General features: G+C 43.9%; 1 protein-coding gene across 1 annotated transcript in view; it reads left to right on the top strand.

Moving 5' to 3' along the window:
- The window catches only part of robo1 (roundabout, axon guidance receptor, homolog 1), a gene marked incomplete at its 5' end in the record, with an annotated part of 222,044 nt that overhangs the window by 182,253 nt on the left and 26,537 nt on the right, over positions 1-13,254 (top strand). The window contains 10 exons of the mRNA XM_080460331.1: positions 155-275; positions 1,404-1,542; positions 1,659-1,786; positions 6,762-6,886; positions 7,286-7,457; positions 9,089-9,294; positions 11,175-11,256; positions 11,448-11,616; positions 11,704-11,870; positions 11,988-12,109. Of these exons, the coding sequence (XP_080316457.1) occupies positions 155-275; positions 1,404-1,542; positions 1,659-1,786; positions 6,762-6,886; positions 7,286-7,457; positions 9,089-9,294; positions 11,175-11,256; positions 11,448-11,616; positions 11,704-11,870; positions 11,988-12,109 (1,431 nt within the window). The remainder of the gene's footprint in view (positions 1-154; positions 276-1,403; positions 1,543-1,658; positions 1,787-6,761; positions 6,887-7,285; positions 7,458-9,088; positions 9,295-11,174; positions 11,257-11,447; positions 11,617-11,703; positions 11,871-11,987; positions 12,110-13,254) is intronic.

Here is a 13,254-nt window from a genome sequence, read left to right as displayed (position 1 = left end):
GGTACCTAAACGCTCTCAGGCAGCCTTGAGTTCAGTCCGGAAATATTTTATGACGCTTAAGCTGTTGTGTTTACTGTTTTCTGTGTGTCAGCCACAGATCTCGACTGGCTCTCACACTCTTCACGTTGTTATTTTCACTCTTTTGTTCATCCAGATACGTGGAGGAAAGCTGATGATCACAAATGCTCGCAAGACGGACGCTGGGAAGTATGTGTGTGTCGGCACAAACATGGTTGGAGAACGCGAAAGTGAAATAGCCGAACTCACAGTGCTTGGTAACTGACCCTCTTTCTCTCTTTTAGAGCACCTCAATGTGTTTTTCTGTCACATGTAACACATGAGCATGCACACACATAACAGCACATGTTTCTGTTTGCCTTCTGTATGAAACACAATCCAGATGTTAAGCTCTGATTGTCTATCTCCCAGGCTGCTAAATGGTGTCACTGACCTGTATCAGATAGAGTGTGAGACGACCTCCAATCTCGCACTTAACTATGAATCTTGGGCCGGTTCCAGCAGCTTCTCTCCTGTGACCAGCTGCACCGTATTTCACCCTCAGTGACCTCTGACCCTCGGTGCTGTCCCGCGTCCCAGTCAGAGATCATGTCCAGACTCCTGATTTTACCTTCTATTGTCTTTTCTCTGAGACGACTGACAACAACGCTCACTTCATGAAGAAAAATAACTTCACTTGATTATGTGAAGAATAAACAAGGAGAGCACTGAGCTCCTGGCTAAATATAAACCCACCCCAGTTCGTTGTCAGGGTTTAAAAAAGTTGTCAGGATTAAAATCCCTTCAGATGGGCATGCAGAGCATCTGTCAGCTATGATTCATTTTAGCTTTGGTGGATATGAAAAATTAAGTTGAAATGCTGAAACCATCGAGATTTAATTAGTGGAGACAGTCAGAATTTGTATTGGGGAGGTTAAAATTACTGAAGTCTTTCTGTGTCAGGTCTTTGTCATGTCGTCTATTTATTTATTGTGTAATGAAAGTCTTAAATAACAATCCACACTGTAGAAACTGTTTGAGTCACTTGGATTTCACCTTATGTTTATCAAATTGCCTTTTCCAGTCATTATTTCTGACCTGTATAAACACTGTTACTCTGCTACATTTTGTATACAAACTCAATGATTGTTCCACATTTAATTATTTTGATATATGAAAATAGTGTTTTATTTGGGATTGTTTTCAAATTTGTTAATGATAAACAATACAGTGTTTGGTTTATTCTTTTATTTTGTTTTTAGCTTTAATCAAGTTCCAACCCAGAGCTGTAAAGCACAAAACTAAAATTTATTGGAGAATCACGGTTACACATTTTATGATGTTTGCTTAATGTTAACATGCTGCTATGCTGAGGTTTAATCTCTCTGCTGTCTTCCTCTGCGCAGAGCGTCCCAGCTTTGTGCGCCGTCCGAGCAGCCAGGTGGTGTTAGTGGACCAGAGTGTGGAGTTCAGGTGCGAGGCCCGAGGTGACCCGGTTCCCACTGTGCGCTGGAGGAAAGACGACGGTGACCTGCCCAAAGGAAGGTACGGCCTGTCCTCTGCTCCTACTTCTTCAGTTATTTGCTTTGTCACCATGCTTGGTTTTGCTGTCTTGAACGTTGACCACATGTGATACATGAATGTATTTCATTTTAACCCAGGTATGAGATCCGTGAGGACCACACTCTGAAAATCCGCCGTCTTGTCTCCGCTGATGTGGGCTCCTACACCTGCGTGGCAGAAAACATGGTGGGCAAAGCAGAGGCGTCGGCCACGCTCACCGTCCACGGTACGTCGCAACATTCAGTTTCACACGGTTCTGTGTTTTCAACCCTTCTCAATGCTTTCTGAATTTCTGATTCGGGTTACTGTGTAGTTTGATTCAAATGCAATTTACCCTGGACCATAGTGTATTAATTGCCTTCAGCTTTAGTACTACATGGTCATCACTTTCAACTATTCTCTCTCAATTAGCGGATTGATTTCTAATAAAAACAAACGCAAAAATCCATAATAACTCTCGAGTTGTGCACCTGGGAGCTGAACAGCAATTGATTTTATTTGCCCAATACAAGTGGCATTTCTCCAGAGGCCTGCCTTCCTCCAGGTTTTCAGACGTACAGTACTATTTGTGAACCATTGGAATATCTGTGAGTCTCCAGTGGCGCTCTCCATTGGACATCTTATTAACACAGTTGGAATATAAAGCAAGCCGGTCACAGAGTGTGAACATTCAGAAAGGAACCATTCAGAGCAACTGGGGGCTGGGATCACCCCCAAAACCCTCCTGAGAATCGGCGGAACACAGGGGCCATTTAACGCCAAACTAATGGGAATGTAGGGAGCTGGGTGAGACAAGGGGGGGAAGCTCAGCGTGCAGAAGGATGGGGGATTGGTTGAAGGAATAGTCAGTAGGTTGATTTTAGAGGTGGCTCTCCACTGATGCAGAACGAGGTAGGAATAGAGGCGGGGGGGGGGGGGTGATGAAGAGGAGAGCTGCCTATGAATGGGGGTGAGAGGAGGCTGTGGCGAGGTCAGTCATATTAATGTCACCACCAGTAGTGTGCGGAACAGAGATTTAAAGAGACATGGCAATTCTGTTTCTGACGACCCCCACCTGCAAAACGCAGATGCTTCATTTTCACTTGGCCACCCTTTACAATTATTTCCTGCTTTTTTCCACGAGGCAGCAATCTTTAGATTGGTTGGAGGAACAAGATTAGGCACACCTGCCAATACGCCCGTCAATACACTGTATCTACCTCTATATTGCCTTTTCTCACCCGTCCTCTCTCCCTGATGAAAGCTCCGTTAATGAAAGGCAACAACATTGATGCGCTGGTTCAATAAGTTGTTCCCCCGGCTTAGAATCATATTTGAAATGCTTAAACCTCCCCTGCCCTGAGTAGAAATTAAATGTCTTAACCTCAGACCAATCGCTTGCATGCAGAGAGAAAGCACTGACCCTCTTTTCACATATCAAGCTTTTCAACAACCCATGTTATAAAACTCACAAAAGCATGGAAGCTCAAATAATTGAAATTGACATCACCTTAGCTAAGAAGATTCAACTGAGAAGTGTTTTTTTTTTTTCCCTGTGTGGCATTAGGTGAAAGACATAATGATTTAATATAAAAGGTTTGAGTCCTCTTGGTTAAATTGCGTGGAGACTGGTGCTCAGACCAGGGGGGGATTCAGAAATACTAGAACCATGTCCTGCATCCAAGCTTTGACATGAGGAGGCCAGAGCGGCTGTGGGCACTGAACAGTCCAGCTAATTAAAGACAAGCAGGCCACAGTCCCACGCCCGGAAATGACATGCTTCTAATTACAGACGCGGGTATAAGGATGGAAAGAGAAGCTGGGTAATTGTGGGTCCAAATGAGCCAAAGTAGGAAAAACGATGTCTTGGTAGTGAGTCGTTTCTGTAGTAGCAAAGACAAAAAGTAATGTGGGGGGGCAGAAGTATAGTCTGTGGGTTTAGTGGGCATTGCTGTCACTCTGCATCAAGACTCAAAGTAGGGCAGGATTGCTGAGCCGCTGCATAAGAATAACTAAGCGACTGAATTGAATAATTCCAGTGGTGGAGAAGCGCTGGCAGAGTGAAGCCCACCGCAAAATTGGTTATCCGATATTTAAGGCCAAAGTGGAATTAATATAAATATTCTTTGAACTAAAGTTTTCCCTCTAAATATGCTGTGATGTGTAAATGGATGATAAAACCATTTTAATTAAAATAGATTTTTTTTTTTTTAAATGATTAAACATTGAAATAACTCCCTGCAGAGTCAATCATGCAACGTCTTTGTTCCTGCAAGAGATTACTATAGTATATGTGGAAATAATAGTAGCCCTGTATAAAGGCACACAACACGGACGATATTGGCCTTCAAGGCAACAAATACTGTTTAGGAACAGACATTTCTTTGAGAGAAGTCTTCCTCCAAGTGGACGCAGGGGGATTTTCACACCTTCCATGGTCAGATTGTCTGTGAACAATGGCGACATTGTGGAAGCAGTGCCTTGGGCCATTTCTCAGTGTGCTCTGCTCTCGTTACTGAACGTAATCAGTGAATCATTGTGTTACACACGTGTTTGTCCATCCACTAACACCTCGCCTGGACTTGTAAATATGCCAAGTAAAATTTTTCATGATTGATGGTGGAAATGCATTGACTAAGTCATCAGCTCCATTGATAGTTTTATTGTAAAATCTTTAATCTAAGCCACACGAGACTCTTGGTGGAGAGACATTCTCAACAGAGTTTTTAAGATGAACAAGCTTCACAAAGACATGAAGTGGTTCTGGTGTGATCAGATAACGTTTGTGCAGTACATTATTACTTTACCATTGGAATTTAAAGGCATTACTTTGGACAGTGTTGGACACGATTCAGAAAATTCTCTAGTTATCTTTTTCTCAGATGGTTGAGTTTGTCATTAGCTGTGATTTATGTGGGGAATGTCCTGAATGCAGCACTGGTCCCCGAAGCAGTGCTGCTAATATCCCATGTAAAGGGTCTGGAAGGAGACTTGGAGCTGGGGCCAAAAGAAAGCCAATAAGAGGAACTTTGTTGTCAGCAGTATGCCGCTGAAGAATGGAAAGACTGGTTTGTGTCACTCTATCTTGGCATCATTGTTCTTATTCAGTAACTGAGCCCACATTGCTAATGACAACCTTTAACAGCAGCTCTGATCAAATCCCAATGAATAAATTGGCTGTGATTTTGGAGACTTTGCCTGCCTGCTGTTGTTGTGGACTTCGCAATGCGTGCGCATGTTTTCCCTCGCTGCTCCAATCATCTTATCGATGGAGACTCCTCTCTGCGTTGCAAGCCAACAGAAACCCCACAACAAAGTAGCCAGGTCAGATTTAAGGCTCACCTCTCCCTCATCCACAACTGTGATCACAGCAGCATGGGAGAGGTAGGGTTACCTAATTAAAGGCTTAGCCACACATGGATGGATGTGTGGAAGGTGGTGGGGGTGGGGGTGGGGGCTATTGGTGTCTCATGGTTATGTGTACTCAGAGGCTCTCACACATGGATAGTGGAGAGCGTCGTCTTCAGGGAGTGTTTGATGTGCACCTTATCTGCATTTTAAAGGCCAGCAATAGGCAGAGGGAGGAGGAAGGGGCCGGTCATTATTCTGACTGACAGCGTTTATGTTTCCGAGGGAGCCGTTGAGGCAGACAGATTAGATAAGGTGAGTGATTGGCCGGGGGAGATTTACGACCAGAGAGTGACAGTTAACATTCACCTTGTGTTTTTACGGTCCAGGCGTACATTTGCAGACCTCCGTTAGTGGGACTGTGATCTAGCTGCTCCTCAGGGTGTTCTAAACCTCATTTAGCACACTGGGATCTTCACCTTCACGTAACAGCGGGTAGTAAAGGAGGAAAAACAAATAAACAAAGTATGATGCTGCTGAACATAAAACATCTGTCCTGTGTGCTTCATGGTGTCATCGATGCTTATTCTCCTGTCTTTTTTTCTCTTGTCCTCAAACATGCTTCAAGACAAATAAGAAAACTCATGTGTTCATTTCTATGCATTCTGTTGATTCACTGTAATTATTGTTTGCTGCATGTTTCACGGGACTCCTGGGGTTTGACTGCAGGGTTAGAGATGATATGTCTTGTGTTCAAAGAGTGACATGATTGTTTGTACCCATGGACATCTCATTGATATTTTCCTTATCTTTCCTCTTTATGTCATGCTGTTTTATTATTTATTTATTCATCTTTGGATTTTCTGTTTTTGTGTTTTTGTTCCCTTTTTAGTCGGGTCTGGTAAGTTGAAATGTCATCCGTCACCTATTCACCGACGTGACAGAGACAGGAAGCTGTCACAACCCCCCTCCATCCTCCTCCCATCACTTCTCCACCCTCCAATCAGCATTCATGTTTCTGTTGTCATGGGCAACAGTGACAAAAGGACATTAATGGGTAAAAAAAAAAGAAAAAAGAAAAAAAAAAGCTCAGCTTGGGCCTCCAAGGTAAAGCTGCATCATGCCATTCTATTATTTCCTTTTTTTTATTTATGCATTAACAAGTTTCCTTGTTATTCACGGACAAATCATGTCTATATTTCAAGTGACAGTTTTCAGATTGCAATACTTTACATATTATACTGCCCCATAGAAAAAAGATTAAATATTTGTCAGAGTTGTAATATTTGCAGGTATAATCAGAATACGTTTGTAGTGAAGGTGTAAAACAGCCTGCTTGTTGAACTCCACATTAAGGTTGTGTGTGTCCGCACATCGAGACCAATTAAGCCAATGTCACTTTAAAGCTGCATGTGTGACATTGGGCTGTGTCGCCACACTTTCTCTTAGATGGAATATGTCATTAAGATGCATGGATGCTGCATCCTGCTTTAGTCCTTCACTATTGGAGGGTGTCAGCGTGGACAGATGGCTGAAATATATTCTCTATTTCCATGTAAATTTTAATGGTCCACACCCTTGCCCATGCAAATGAGGGGCACAGGATTGACCCTTGTTTTTTCTACTCATTACATCAATAATATGTTTGCATTTTGAATTTGTTAAGCATATTGTTTAATCTGCTGTGCACACCCTGTACACAATTTAGACATACAGTAACCCTGAAGAGCAGATTTGATTAAGAACAATAAGAAAAATAGCTGCTGCTAATTGTTTTGTCTTTAATTCAAAATGGTCCAAACTGCTTCTATGAATAATATAGTGTAGTCTGTTTGTCTGTTCAATGGCTAACCATTCCCATGGCTGTCCTCCAGTGCCCCCAGCATTTGTGGTGAGACCAAGAAACCAGGTGGTTGGCGTTGGCAGAACCGTCACCTTCCAGTGCGAAGCCACTGGAAACCCTCAACCAGCCATTTTCTGGCAGCGGGAAGGCAGTCAGGTAAATATGAGTAAATCCAACAAGAGGGAAAACAGACTTGAATAATGTGTTGAACAGTGTTGATCATGCCAGTAAATAATTCAAAGATTTGTGGACACCTGATACGCGACAGTTTAAGCCATTAAAGCGTGGAACAACTTTTCCTTTTGTGTTGAATGCAACTTGAACACGTTTTGGATTATGTCATCTTTGTAAAGCCCCATGTCCAATAAAGTGCGTGTGATCTGCACAAATGCCCTTACAACAAAGTGAAACACATTAACACATAAACATCAGACAGAAAGATACACATCCACACTGCCTCGGGTCCTAATGATTGTTTGCATTTGCACATTATTTTTGAAATGACATCTTTAACGTGTTTTTAACACATCACTAATTTGTATTCATTTCTTTTAGAACCTGCTGTTCTCCTACCAGCCTCCTCAACCCTCCAGCCGATTCTCCGTGTCTCAGACTGGAGACCTGACTATCACGGATGCCGAACGCTCAGACATGGGTTTTTATAGCTGCCAAGCGCTCAACATCGCCGGCAGCGTGATCACAAAGGCTCTTCTCGAGGTCACCGACGGTACGTAGCCTTCGTTTGAACAGAGTTCCTGTAAATAACGAAACCTCACATAGAATCAGAAGCACCAAGAGCACAGTTGAGCGGATAAATATTGGTATTTCAGATAATCTTTGGCTCATGGAGATAATGCTGTTCATCTGTACTGCTGCGGTCGCACTGTAGAGCATATTAATATCCAAATTGAGGTTTGCGAGGTTTGGTCTGGACAGTTCTATGTGTTCCTGTCAGAGGTAGAGACTCTCTGGTGCCTGTGCTCCCAGACCGAGGCTCAGTGTTTGGCTTCACTGGCTTCACACTGGCTAATGTCTCCTTTGGTATTCCATGGCTGGCTTGTTGCTGTCTACCGTTGGAGGAATGTGGCCATGTGGTGAGGTCTGGATCTGGTCCTCTAATTACACTGCTCCCCAATCCCTGTCAGCCTGGTGCACTAGCCTTGGCTTCATTTCTACTATTCCCACAGTGATCAGAGCAGCTATTACTCTGTCTATGACACACCTAGAATCATCCCTTCATTTACCAAGTGTCCTTCTTCATTTAAGGCCTACGATGCTACGCTTCCTCTCCCTGCGCTCTTTTCTCTCTCATTCTGTTGTGCTCTCTAGATAATAATAACAGTTATTAAAGTGAGCGGGCCGGTCTGAGGCCACCAGTTCTCCACAGGCAGATCTGGTAATTACAGGTCATGCTGACAATGTTTTAGTAATTGCACCATCTGCAGCACAAAGGCAAAGACAAAGCAGCCTGCAGATTACACCACAGCGTGCTTCTGGAGATCTATGCTCACATACATACATCATTATGTGTTGCCTTTAGATTCTGCTCACTGACAATGAAACTTGCTAGTAAATCAGTTGGTCCGACAGTAATGGTCATCAATAGCGCCATGAATAAAAATAATAATCAGAGGGAGGCCGACAGTCTATGTAGTGAGAGCTTGATGAACGACTCACAGCCGAGACAAAATGCAAATAAAAAAAATTGTTCAGCGAATCAGAGTCGTTCTTAGATTTTCTATTTTTGCCTTTTATGGCATTTTGACTTCATTAAAACCTTTGTCTTTTTGTGAAATACACACTCTCATCCCCCTGTCTTTGTGTTTCTGTGTCTCCTGGTTGAACGCTCAAGGTTCACAGGCTGTGAGGTGGGGAGGAGTCCGAACGTCCTCATACTAATAACATTGTCTGTTCTGGCTAGATGCTTTTCAAGCTCTCTTTTTTGTTTGGTGTTTTATGGCTGGGGGATGGGCCAGGGAATTGTTGGCTGCAAACATTCTTGTGCATTCTGTTGGGCGTCTGGTGGATCTGCAGCGAGAGGACCAGAGAATCCAAGGCCGTTTCATTTTAATTGTGCTGTTTTTATTTGGCTATGTTCGACTCCTGCTGCTGAATGATTAGAAAATTGCTTCCAGTTCTTTAAATTGGATGTAATTCCTCCTCCACTAGCCTTGCAGTTTTCACATTCTCACACTCTGATTGTCCAATTCTCACCGTTCAACACTGTTTTCTCCCATGAGCAAGATCTAATTGGCTCAATGCAGATTTTCTTTTTTTTTTTTTTTTGGGGGGGGGGGCGCTCTGCTACGCCACATCAACACCTTCTAACCAAATGATCGCTTGCTAATCCTCATGCAGTCGTGTCAGACCGCCCGCCACCAGTCATCCGGCAGGGCCCGACCAATCAGACTGTTGCTGTGGATGGCACCGTGGTCTTCAACTGTGTGACATCTGGGAATCCCACCCCCACCATCCTTTGGAGGAAAGACGGTGTCCTGGTGTCAACACACGACTCCAGGGTTAAACAGCTGGACACAGGCGCGCTGCAGATCCGCTATGCAAAGGTAAAGCACCTGGACACACGTGGTGGAAACATGCTCACATCCCTTTTAGTCATCAGCCATTTTTTGTTGGTTTTTTTTCTTTTGGACTATTTTTGTTTTTACCCACCTTGCTCAAAGAAAAATAATGTTTATAATTCAGATTCTATCATCAGGTTGGTTTTCATGTCTGAATCTATTAACATAAACTTCAAAGTTCTCTATATCACCACCATAATATGCCTCGCAAACTCCTGCTGGTTGGTAAATAAAGCATGCGTTCCTGCCAGCACCAGCCCACAGTGGGCTGTCAGTCAGTCGTAGCAGGTTTGAAATGGAGTCTGTGAAGTTGAACAGTCTGTAGTTCCTGTCAGTCAGCGTGCACACTGGGTTTGTGTGTGTGTGTGTGTGTGTGTGTGTGTGTGTGTGTGTGTGTGTGTGTGTGTGTGTGTGTGTGTGTGTGTGTGTGTGTGTGTGTGTGTGTGTGTGTGCAATGGCAAGCTGCGTGATGCTGAACACACTCTTAGGGGGAGACAGGCAGGGGGTGCTGACGTGTCTTCCAGATGGAGGCGTCACGGGTTCAGAGTTCACGTCAGCTTGCGGTGTTGTGATGAATGCTGTCATGTCGTGTGGCGGGGAGATGACTGTGTGATTGGGCCGCCAGCACGCAGGCAGGAGGGACGCATCGGTTCCCTACTCCCGCCGCAGCGCAGTCAACTCTGCGGGCGCTTTACATTAATGAACTTGTCATTTCTCCCGGACAACATTTTAATGAAGATGTTCAAATGTGAGGGGTAATTTATTTCATTAATCTGGCTCTGCATTGTATATGCTGTTGCTGTTTGGTTTTAATTGATTTCTTTTTCTCCTGCTGCTGAAAAGAAAATACACACCTTGCTGGCAGGATCAGCTTATACTCCATTTATCTCTTTTACATTTCGTCTCAGCTTTCTGCTTGCAAATCTGCCTTGTAGCCCTCAGAATAATTAGTTCTGCATGGAAGTTTTAACTGCATTTGATAGAGCAGACATTTCTTGGTAGGAAAATGAGGACAGTCATATGTTTTCAACTTGGCCAACAGGGTTATGTTTTGGTTATTAGGCTGTTAGTAAGTCCAATGCATCAGAAACATTTCAACAGATTTCATCTAACTCTGGAGGAAACGTGGCCCTGAGCCAAGAAAGGGATGGCTTGTGTTTGGTGTGGATCCAGATCCTCTTGCCAAATGAAGATTTCTTGACCACTTATTTTAAAACTTGTTTTTTTCTGCTCATCCTTATATAAACGACTCCTGGCACACGTGCAGATTTGTTGGTCTGCCATGAACGGTTTGAGTATTTTGATACAGATACAGATCAAATGATACTTTTGGAATTTTAAAATGACATAAAAAAAAAAAATAGAGACCCCTCGGGGTGTTTTAGTCATTCGGTTGTACAATGTGTGAACAATGCCACTAACTGCAGTTTTCCATAAAGTTCTTAGCAACAAGCATATGAGTAATCAAGGTTGAACCATATAGCTTTCAAAGCGACTGTTGTGCAGAGCTTTCACCTCCACGTTCAGCTCTCAGAGGAGTGGCACCCACAGAAAAAGGTCTCCAATTAGTGTGTGAGCCCGTGAAAATCTTTTCCATTTGACTAGCAATGGTCTGCCACTTGGCCTTTCCAGCTGCTTCCTCCCAGTTTCTGCTATAAAAGAGATGATATTGAGATTATCAGGCAATGACAGCTGTCCGCCACAGACTCTGTCAGAATGTCAATAAGCAGAGCGGCGTTGGTGGGAAACAGAAAACACAAGGCAGAGGGGGGGTGGGGGGTGGAGGGAGGGAGAGAGAAGGACATTTACCTCCAGTTTACAAAACGGTGTCACAAACTTAAACCAAATATCCTCTCGTCTTTCAGCTCGGTGACACCGGCACGTATACCTGCATCGCCTCCACGCCCAGCGGAGAAGCTTCATGGAAAGCTTATTTAGAAGTCCAAGGTAATCCACTATTGTGTGCAATGTAAAATAATCCCTGTCCAACAGTTGACCTTTACTAACAAGTGCCCATTTTGTTCTTTGACATTAGAGGGCAGTACTTACAAAGAAGACAGATGGTAGATTTGGTGGGCTTTCTGGAATAGCAATAAACAACATTCCTGTTATAAGTATCCTCTCTTCTAAATCTACAGAATTCGGAGCCCCCGTCCAGCCAAACAGGCCCACTGACCCAAACCTGATCCCCAGTGCTCCGTTCAGACCAGAGGTCACCGATGTTAGCCGCACTTCCATCACCCTTTCCTGGAAACCTAACCTTAATTCTGGAGCCACTCCCACCTCCTATATAATAGAGGCCTTCAGGTAAAGCTAATCATCAATGGACTGATTACAGTGCAGCTTCATTTAAAACCGTTTAAAGCTTAATTCTCTCTGTTTATGTGTCCACAGTCATGCATCAGGGAGCAGCTGGCAGACCTTGGCAGAGCATGTGAAAACTGAGTCATTTGTACTGAAGGGCTTGAAGCCCAGTGCCGTCTACCTCTTCCTAGTACGGGCAGCAAATGCCTACGGGCTGAGCGATCCCAGTCCTATCACTGATGCTGTGAAAACACAAGGTGAGAGCTGTCTTCTTAAAGATGCCAAATTCAACACACACTGCGGAGGTGTCTGCATATTTCTACATTTCAAGACGTGGATCTTTCTCTGATTATTATATGTTTGCCTGTACACAGATATCCCCCCCACCAGTCAGGGAGTGGACCATCGTCAGATCCAGCGTGAGCTCGGAGATGTAGTGATCCATCTGCACAACCCCACTATTCTCTCGTCCTCGTCTGTGAGGGTTCAGTGGACCGTGAGTGTCATTTTCTCCATCAATGTGCACATTTTGATCTGATACCAGCTGCAGATTGCCATATGGATCATGGGTATATCTGGGTGCTAAAGCTCCAAGGTTAGTTTAGTGATGCGCCTGTGGTCAATCCATCAGACATTCAGCCAAACATATGTACTAATGTGACAGCCGCCTACAGAAGAAGGACTCTGATCTGGAACTCTTTCCAAGTCTTCTTAGTGCCCATCTGCCATCAGCCTCGACTGGTCAGCTGGCCAGACACCAAAATCTGCAGCTTTGTCCACAGCGGAGCACTCGAGCACCAACAAAACAGAACTGCGGAGCCCGAAGTCCGACAGCTCACCACGTAGTACTGTATAGCAGCATGTGGCGTGCCAGTCTGTGCCCTCTTAGATTGAAAACACTTGATGGCTGTTAAAATAATACAAGTGAGAATAAAGAGACGGCCAACTCATGCCCTTAAGTGGAAATGGCTTACAGATGTTAGAAGGGATAGGTGGGAGAGGAAGAACTGAAAGTAGGAGCTAACTTTTTTTTCTTTGCCGATACAATCCGAACATAAAGTATCAATGCTCTAATGTAACTCATATGGTTCATGTGTCCTATTTTTCAGACAGCTCAGGTGTAGATTATTACTTTCGACCTTGCATAGTCGATATCAGCCTGTACAATAGCACATTGAAGGTTAATAATGATCCCCAGTTTGACATCAGGCCACCCCTACATTCCCAGGTATTATGAAGTGTCATAGTGAGTGATGAATGGCGCTGAGGAAATGTGAAAAGGATACTGACATGTCAAGACTGATTTAAGACATTACTGCCCCGTTACTCTGTCTCGCAAGAATGTTCCAGTAAAACATATGACATGGGGGAGGCTGACACTGTCGTTAAGTGACAATTTCCTTGTTTTGCGGAGCTTAAATCTTTTCCCAACGTGGACTTGCTGGGTTTTACATTTTCCTTTGTGTTGTGGTAAATGGTTGCACAGTTTTCAGTCTAATGAAGACCACCTGAGCTGGCAGCATATTTTATGTGGGAGGGATAAAGAAATCACTAAAATCTTTACAAGCCAGTGCTGCTTGCCTTCCACTGGGACTCATCGGGGTATTAGCAGACTGGTTAGCAGTTATTCTCAAACCGCGC

This window comes from Lipophrys pholis (genome assembly GCF_963383615.2).
Source record: "Lipophrys pholis genome assembly, chromosome: 3".
Lineage (NCBI taxonomy): Eukaryota > Metazoa > Chordata > Actinopteri > Blenniiformes > Blenniidae > Lipophrys > Lipophrys pholis.
The sequence above is the reverse complement of the archived record's forward strand: the minus strand, read 5'-3'. Positions and strand labels throughout refer to the sequence as shown.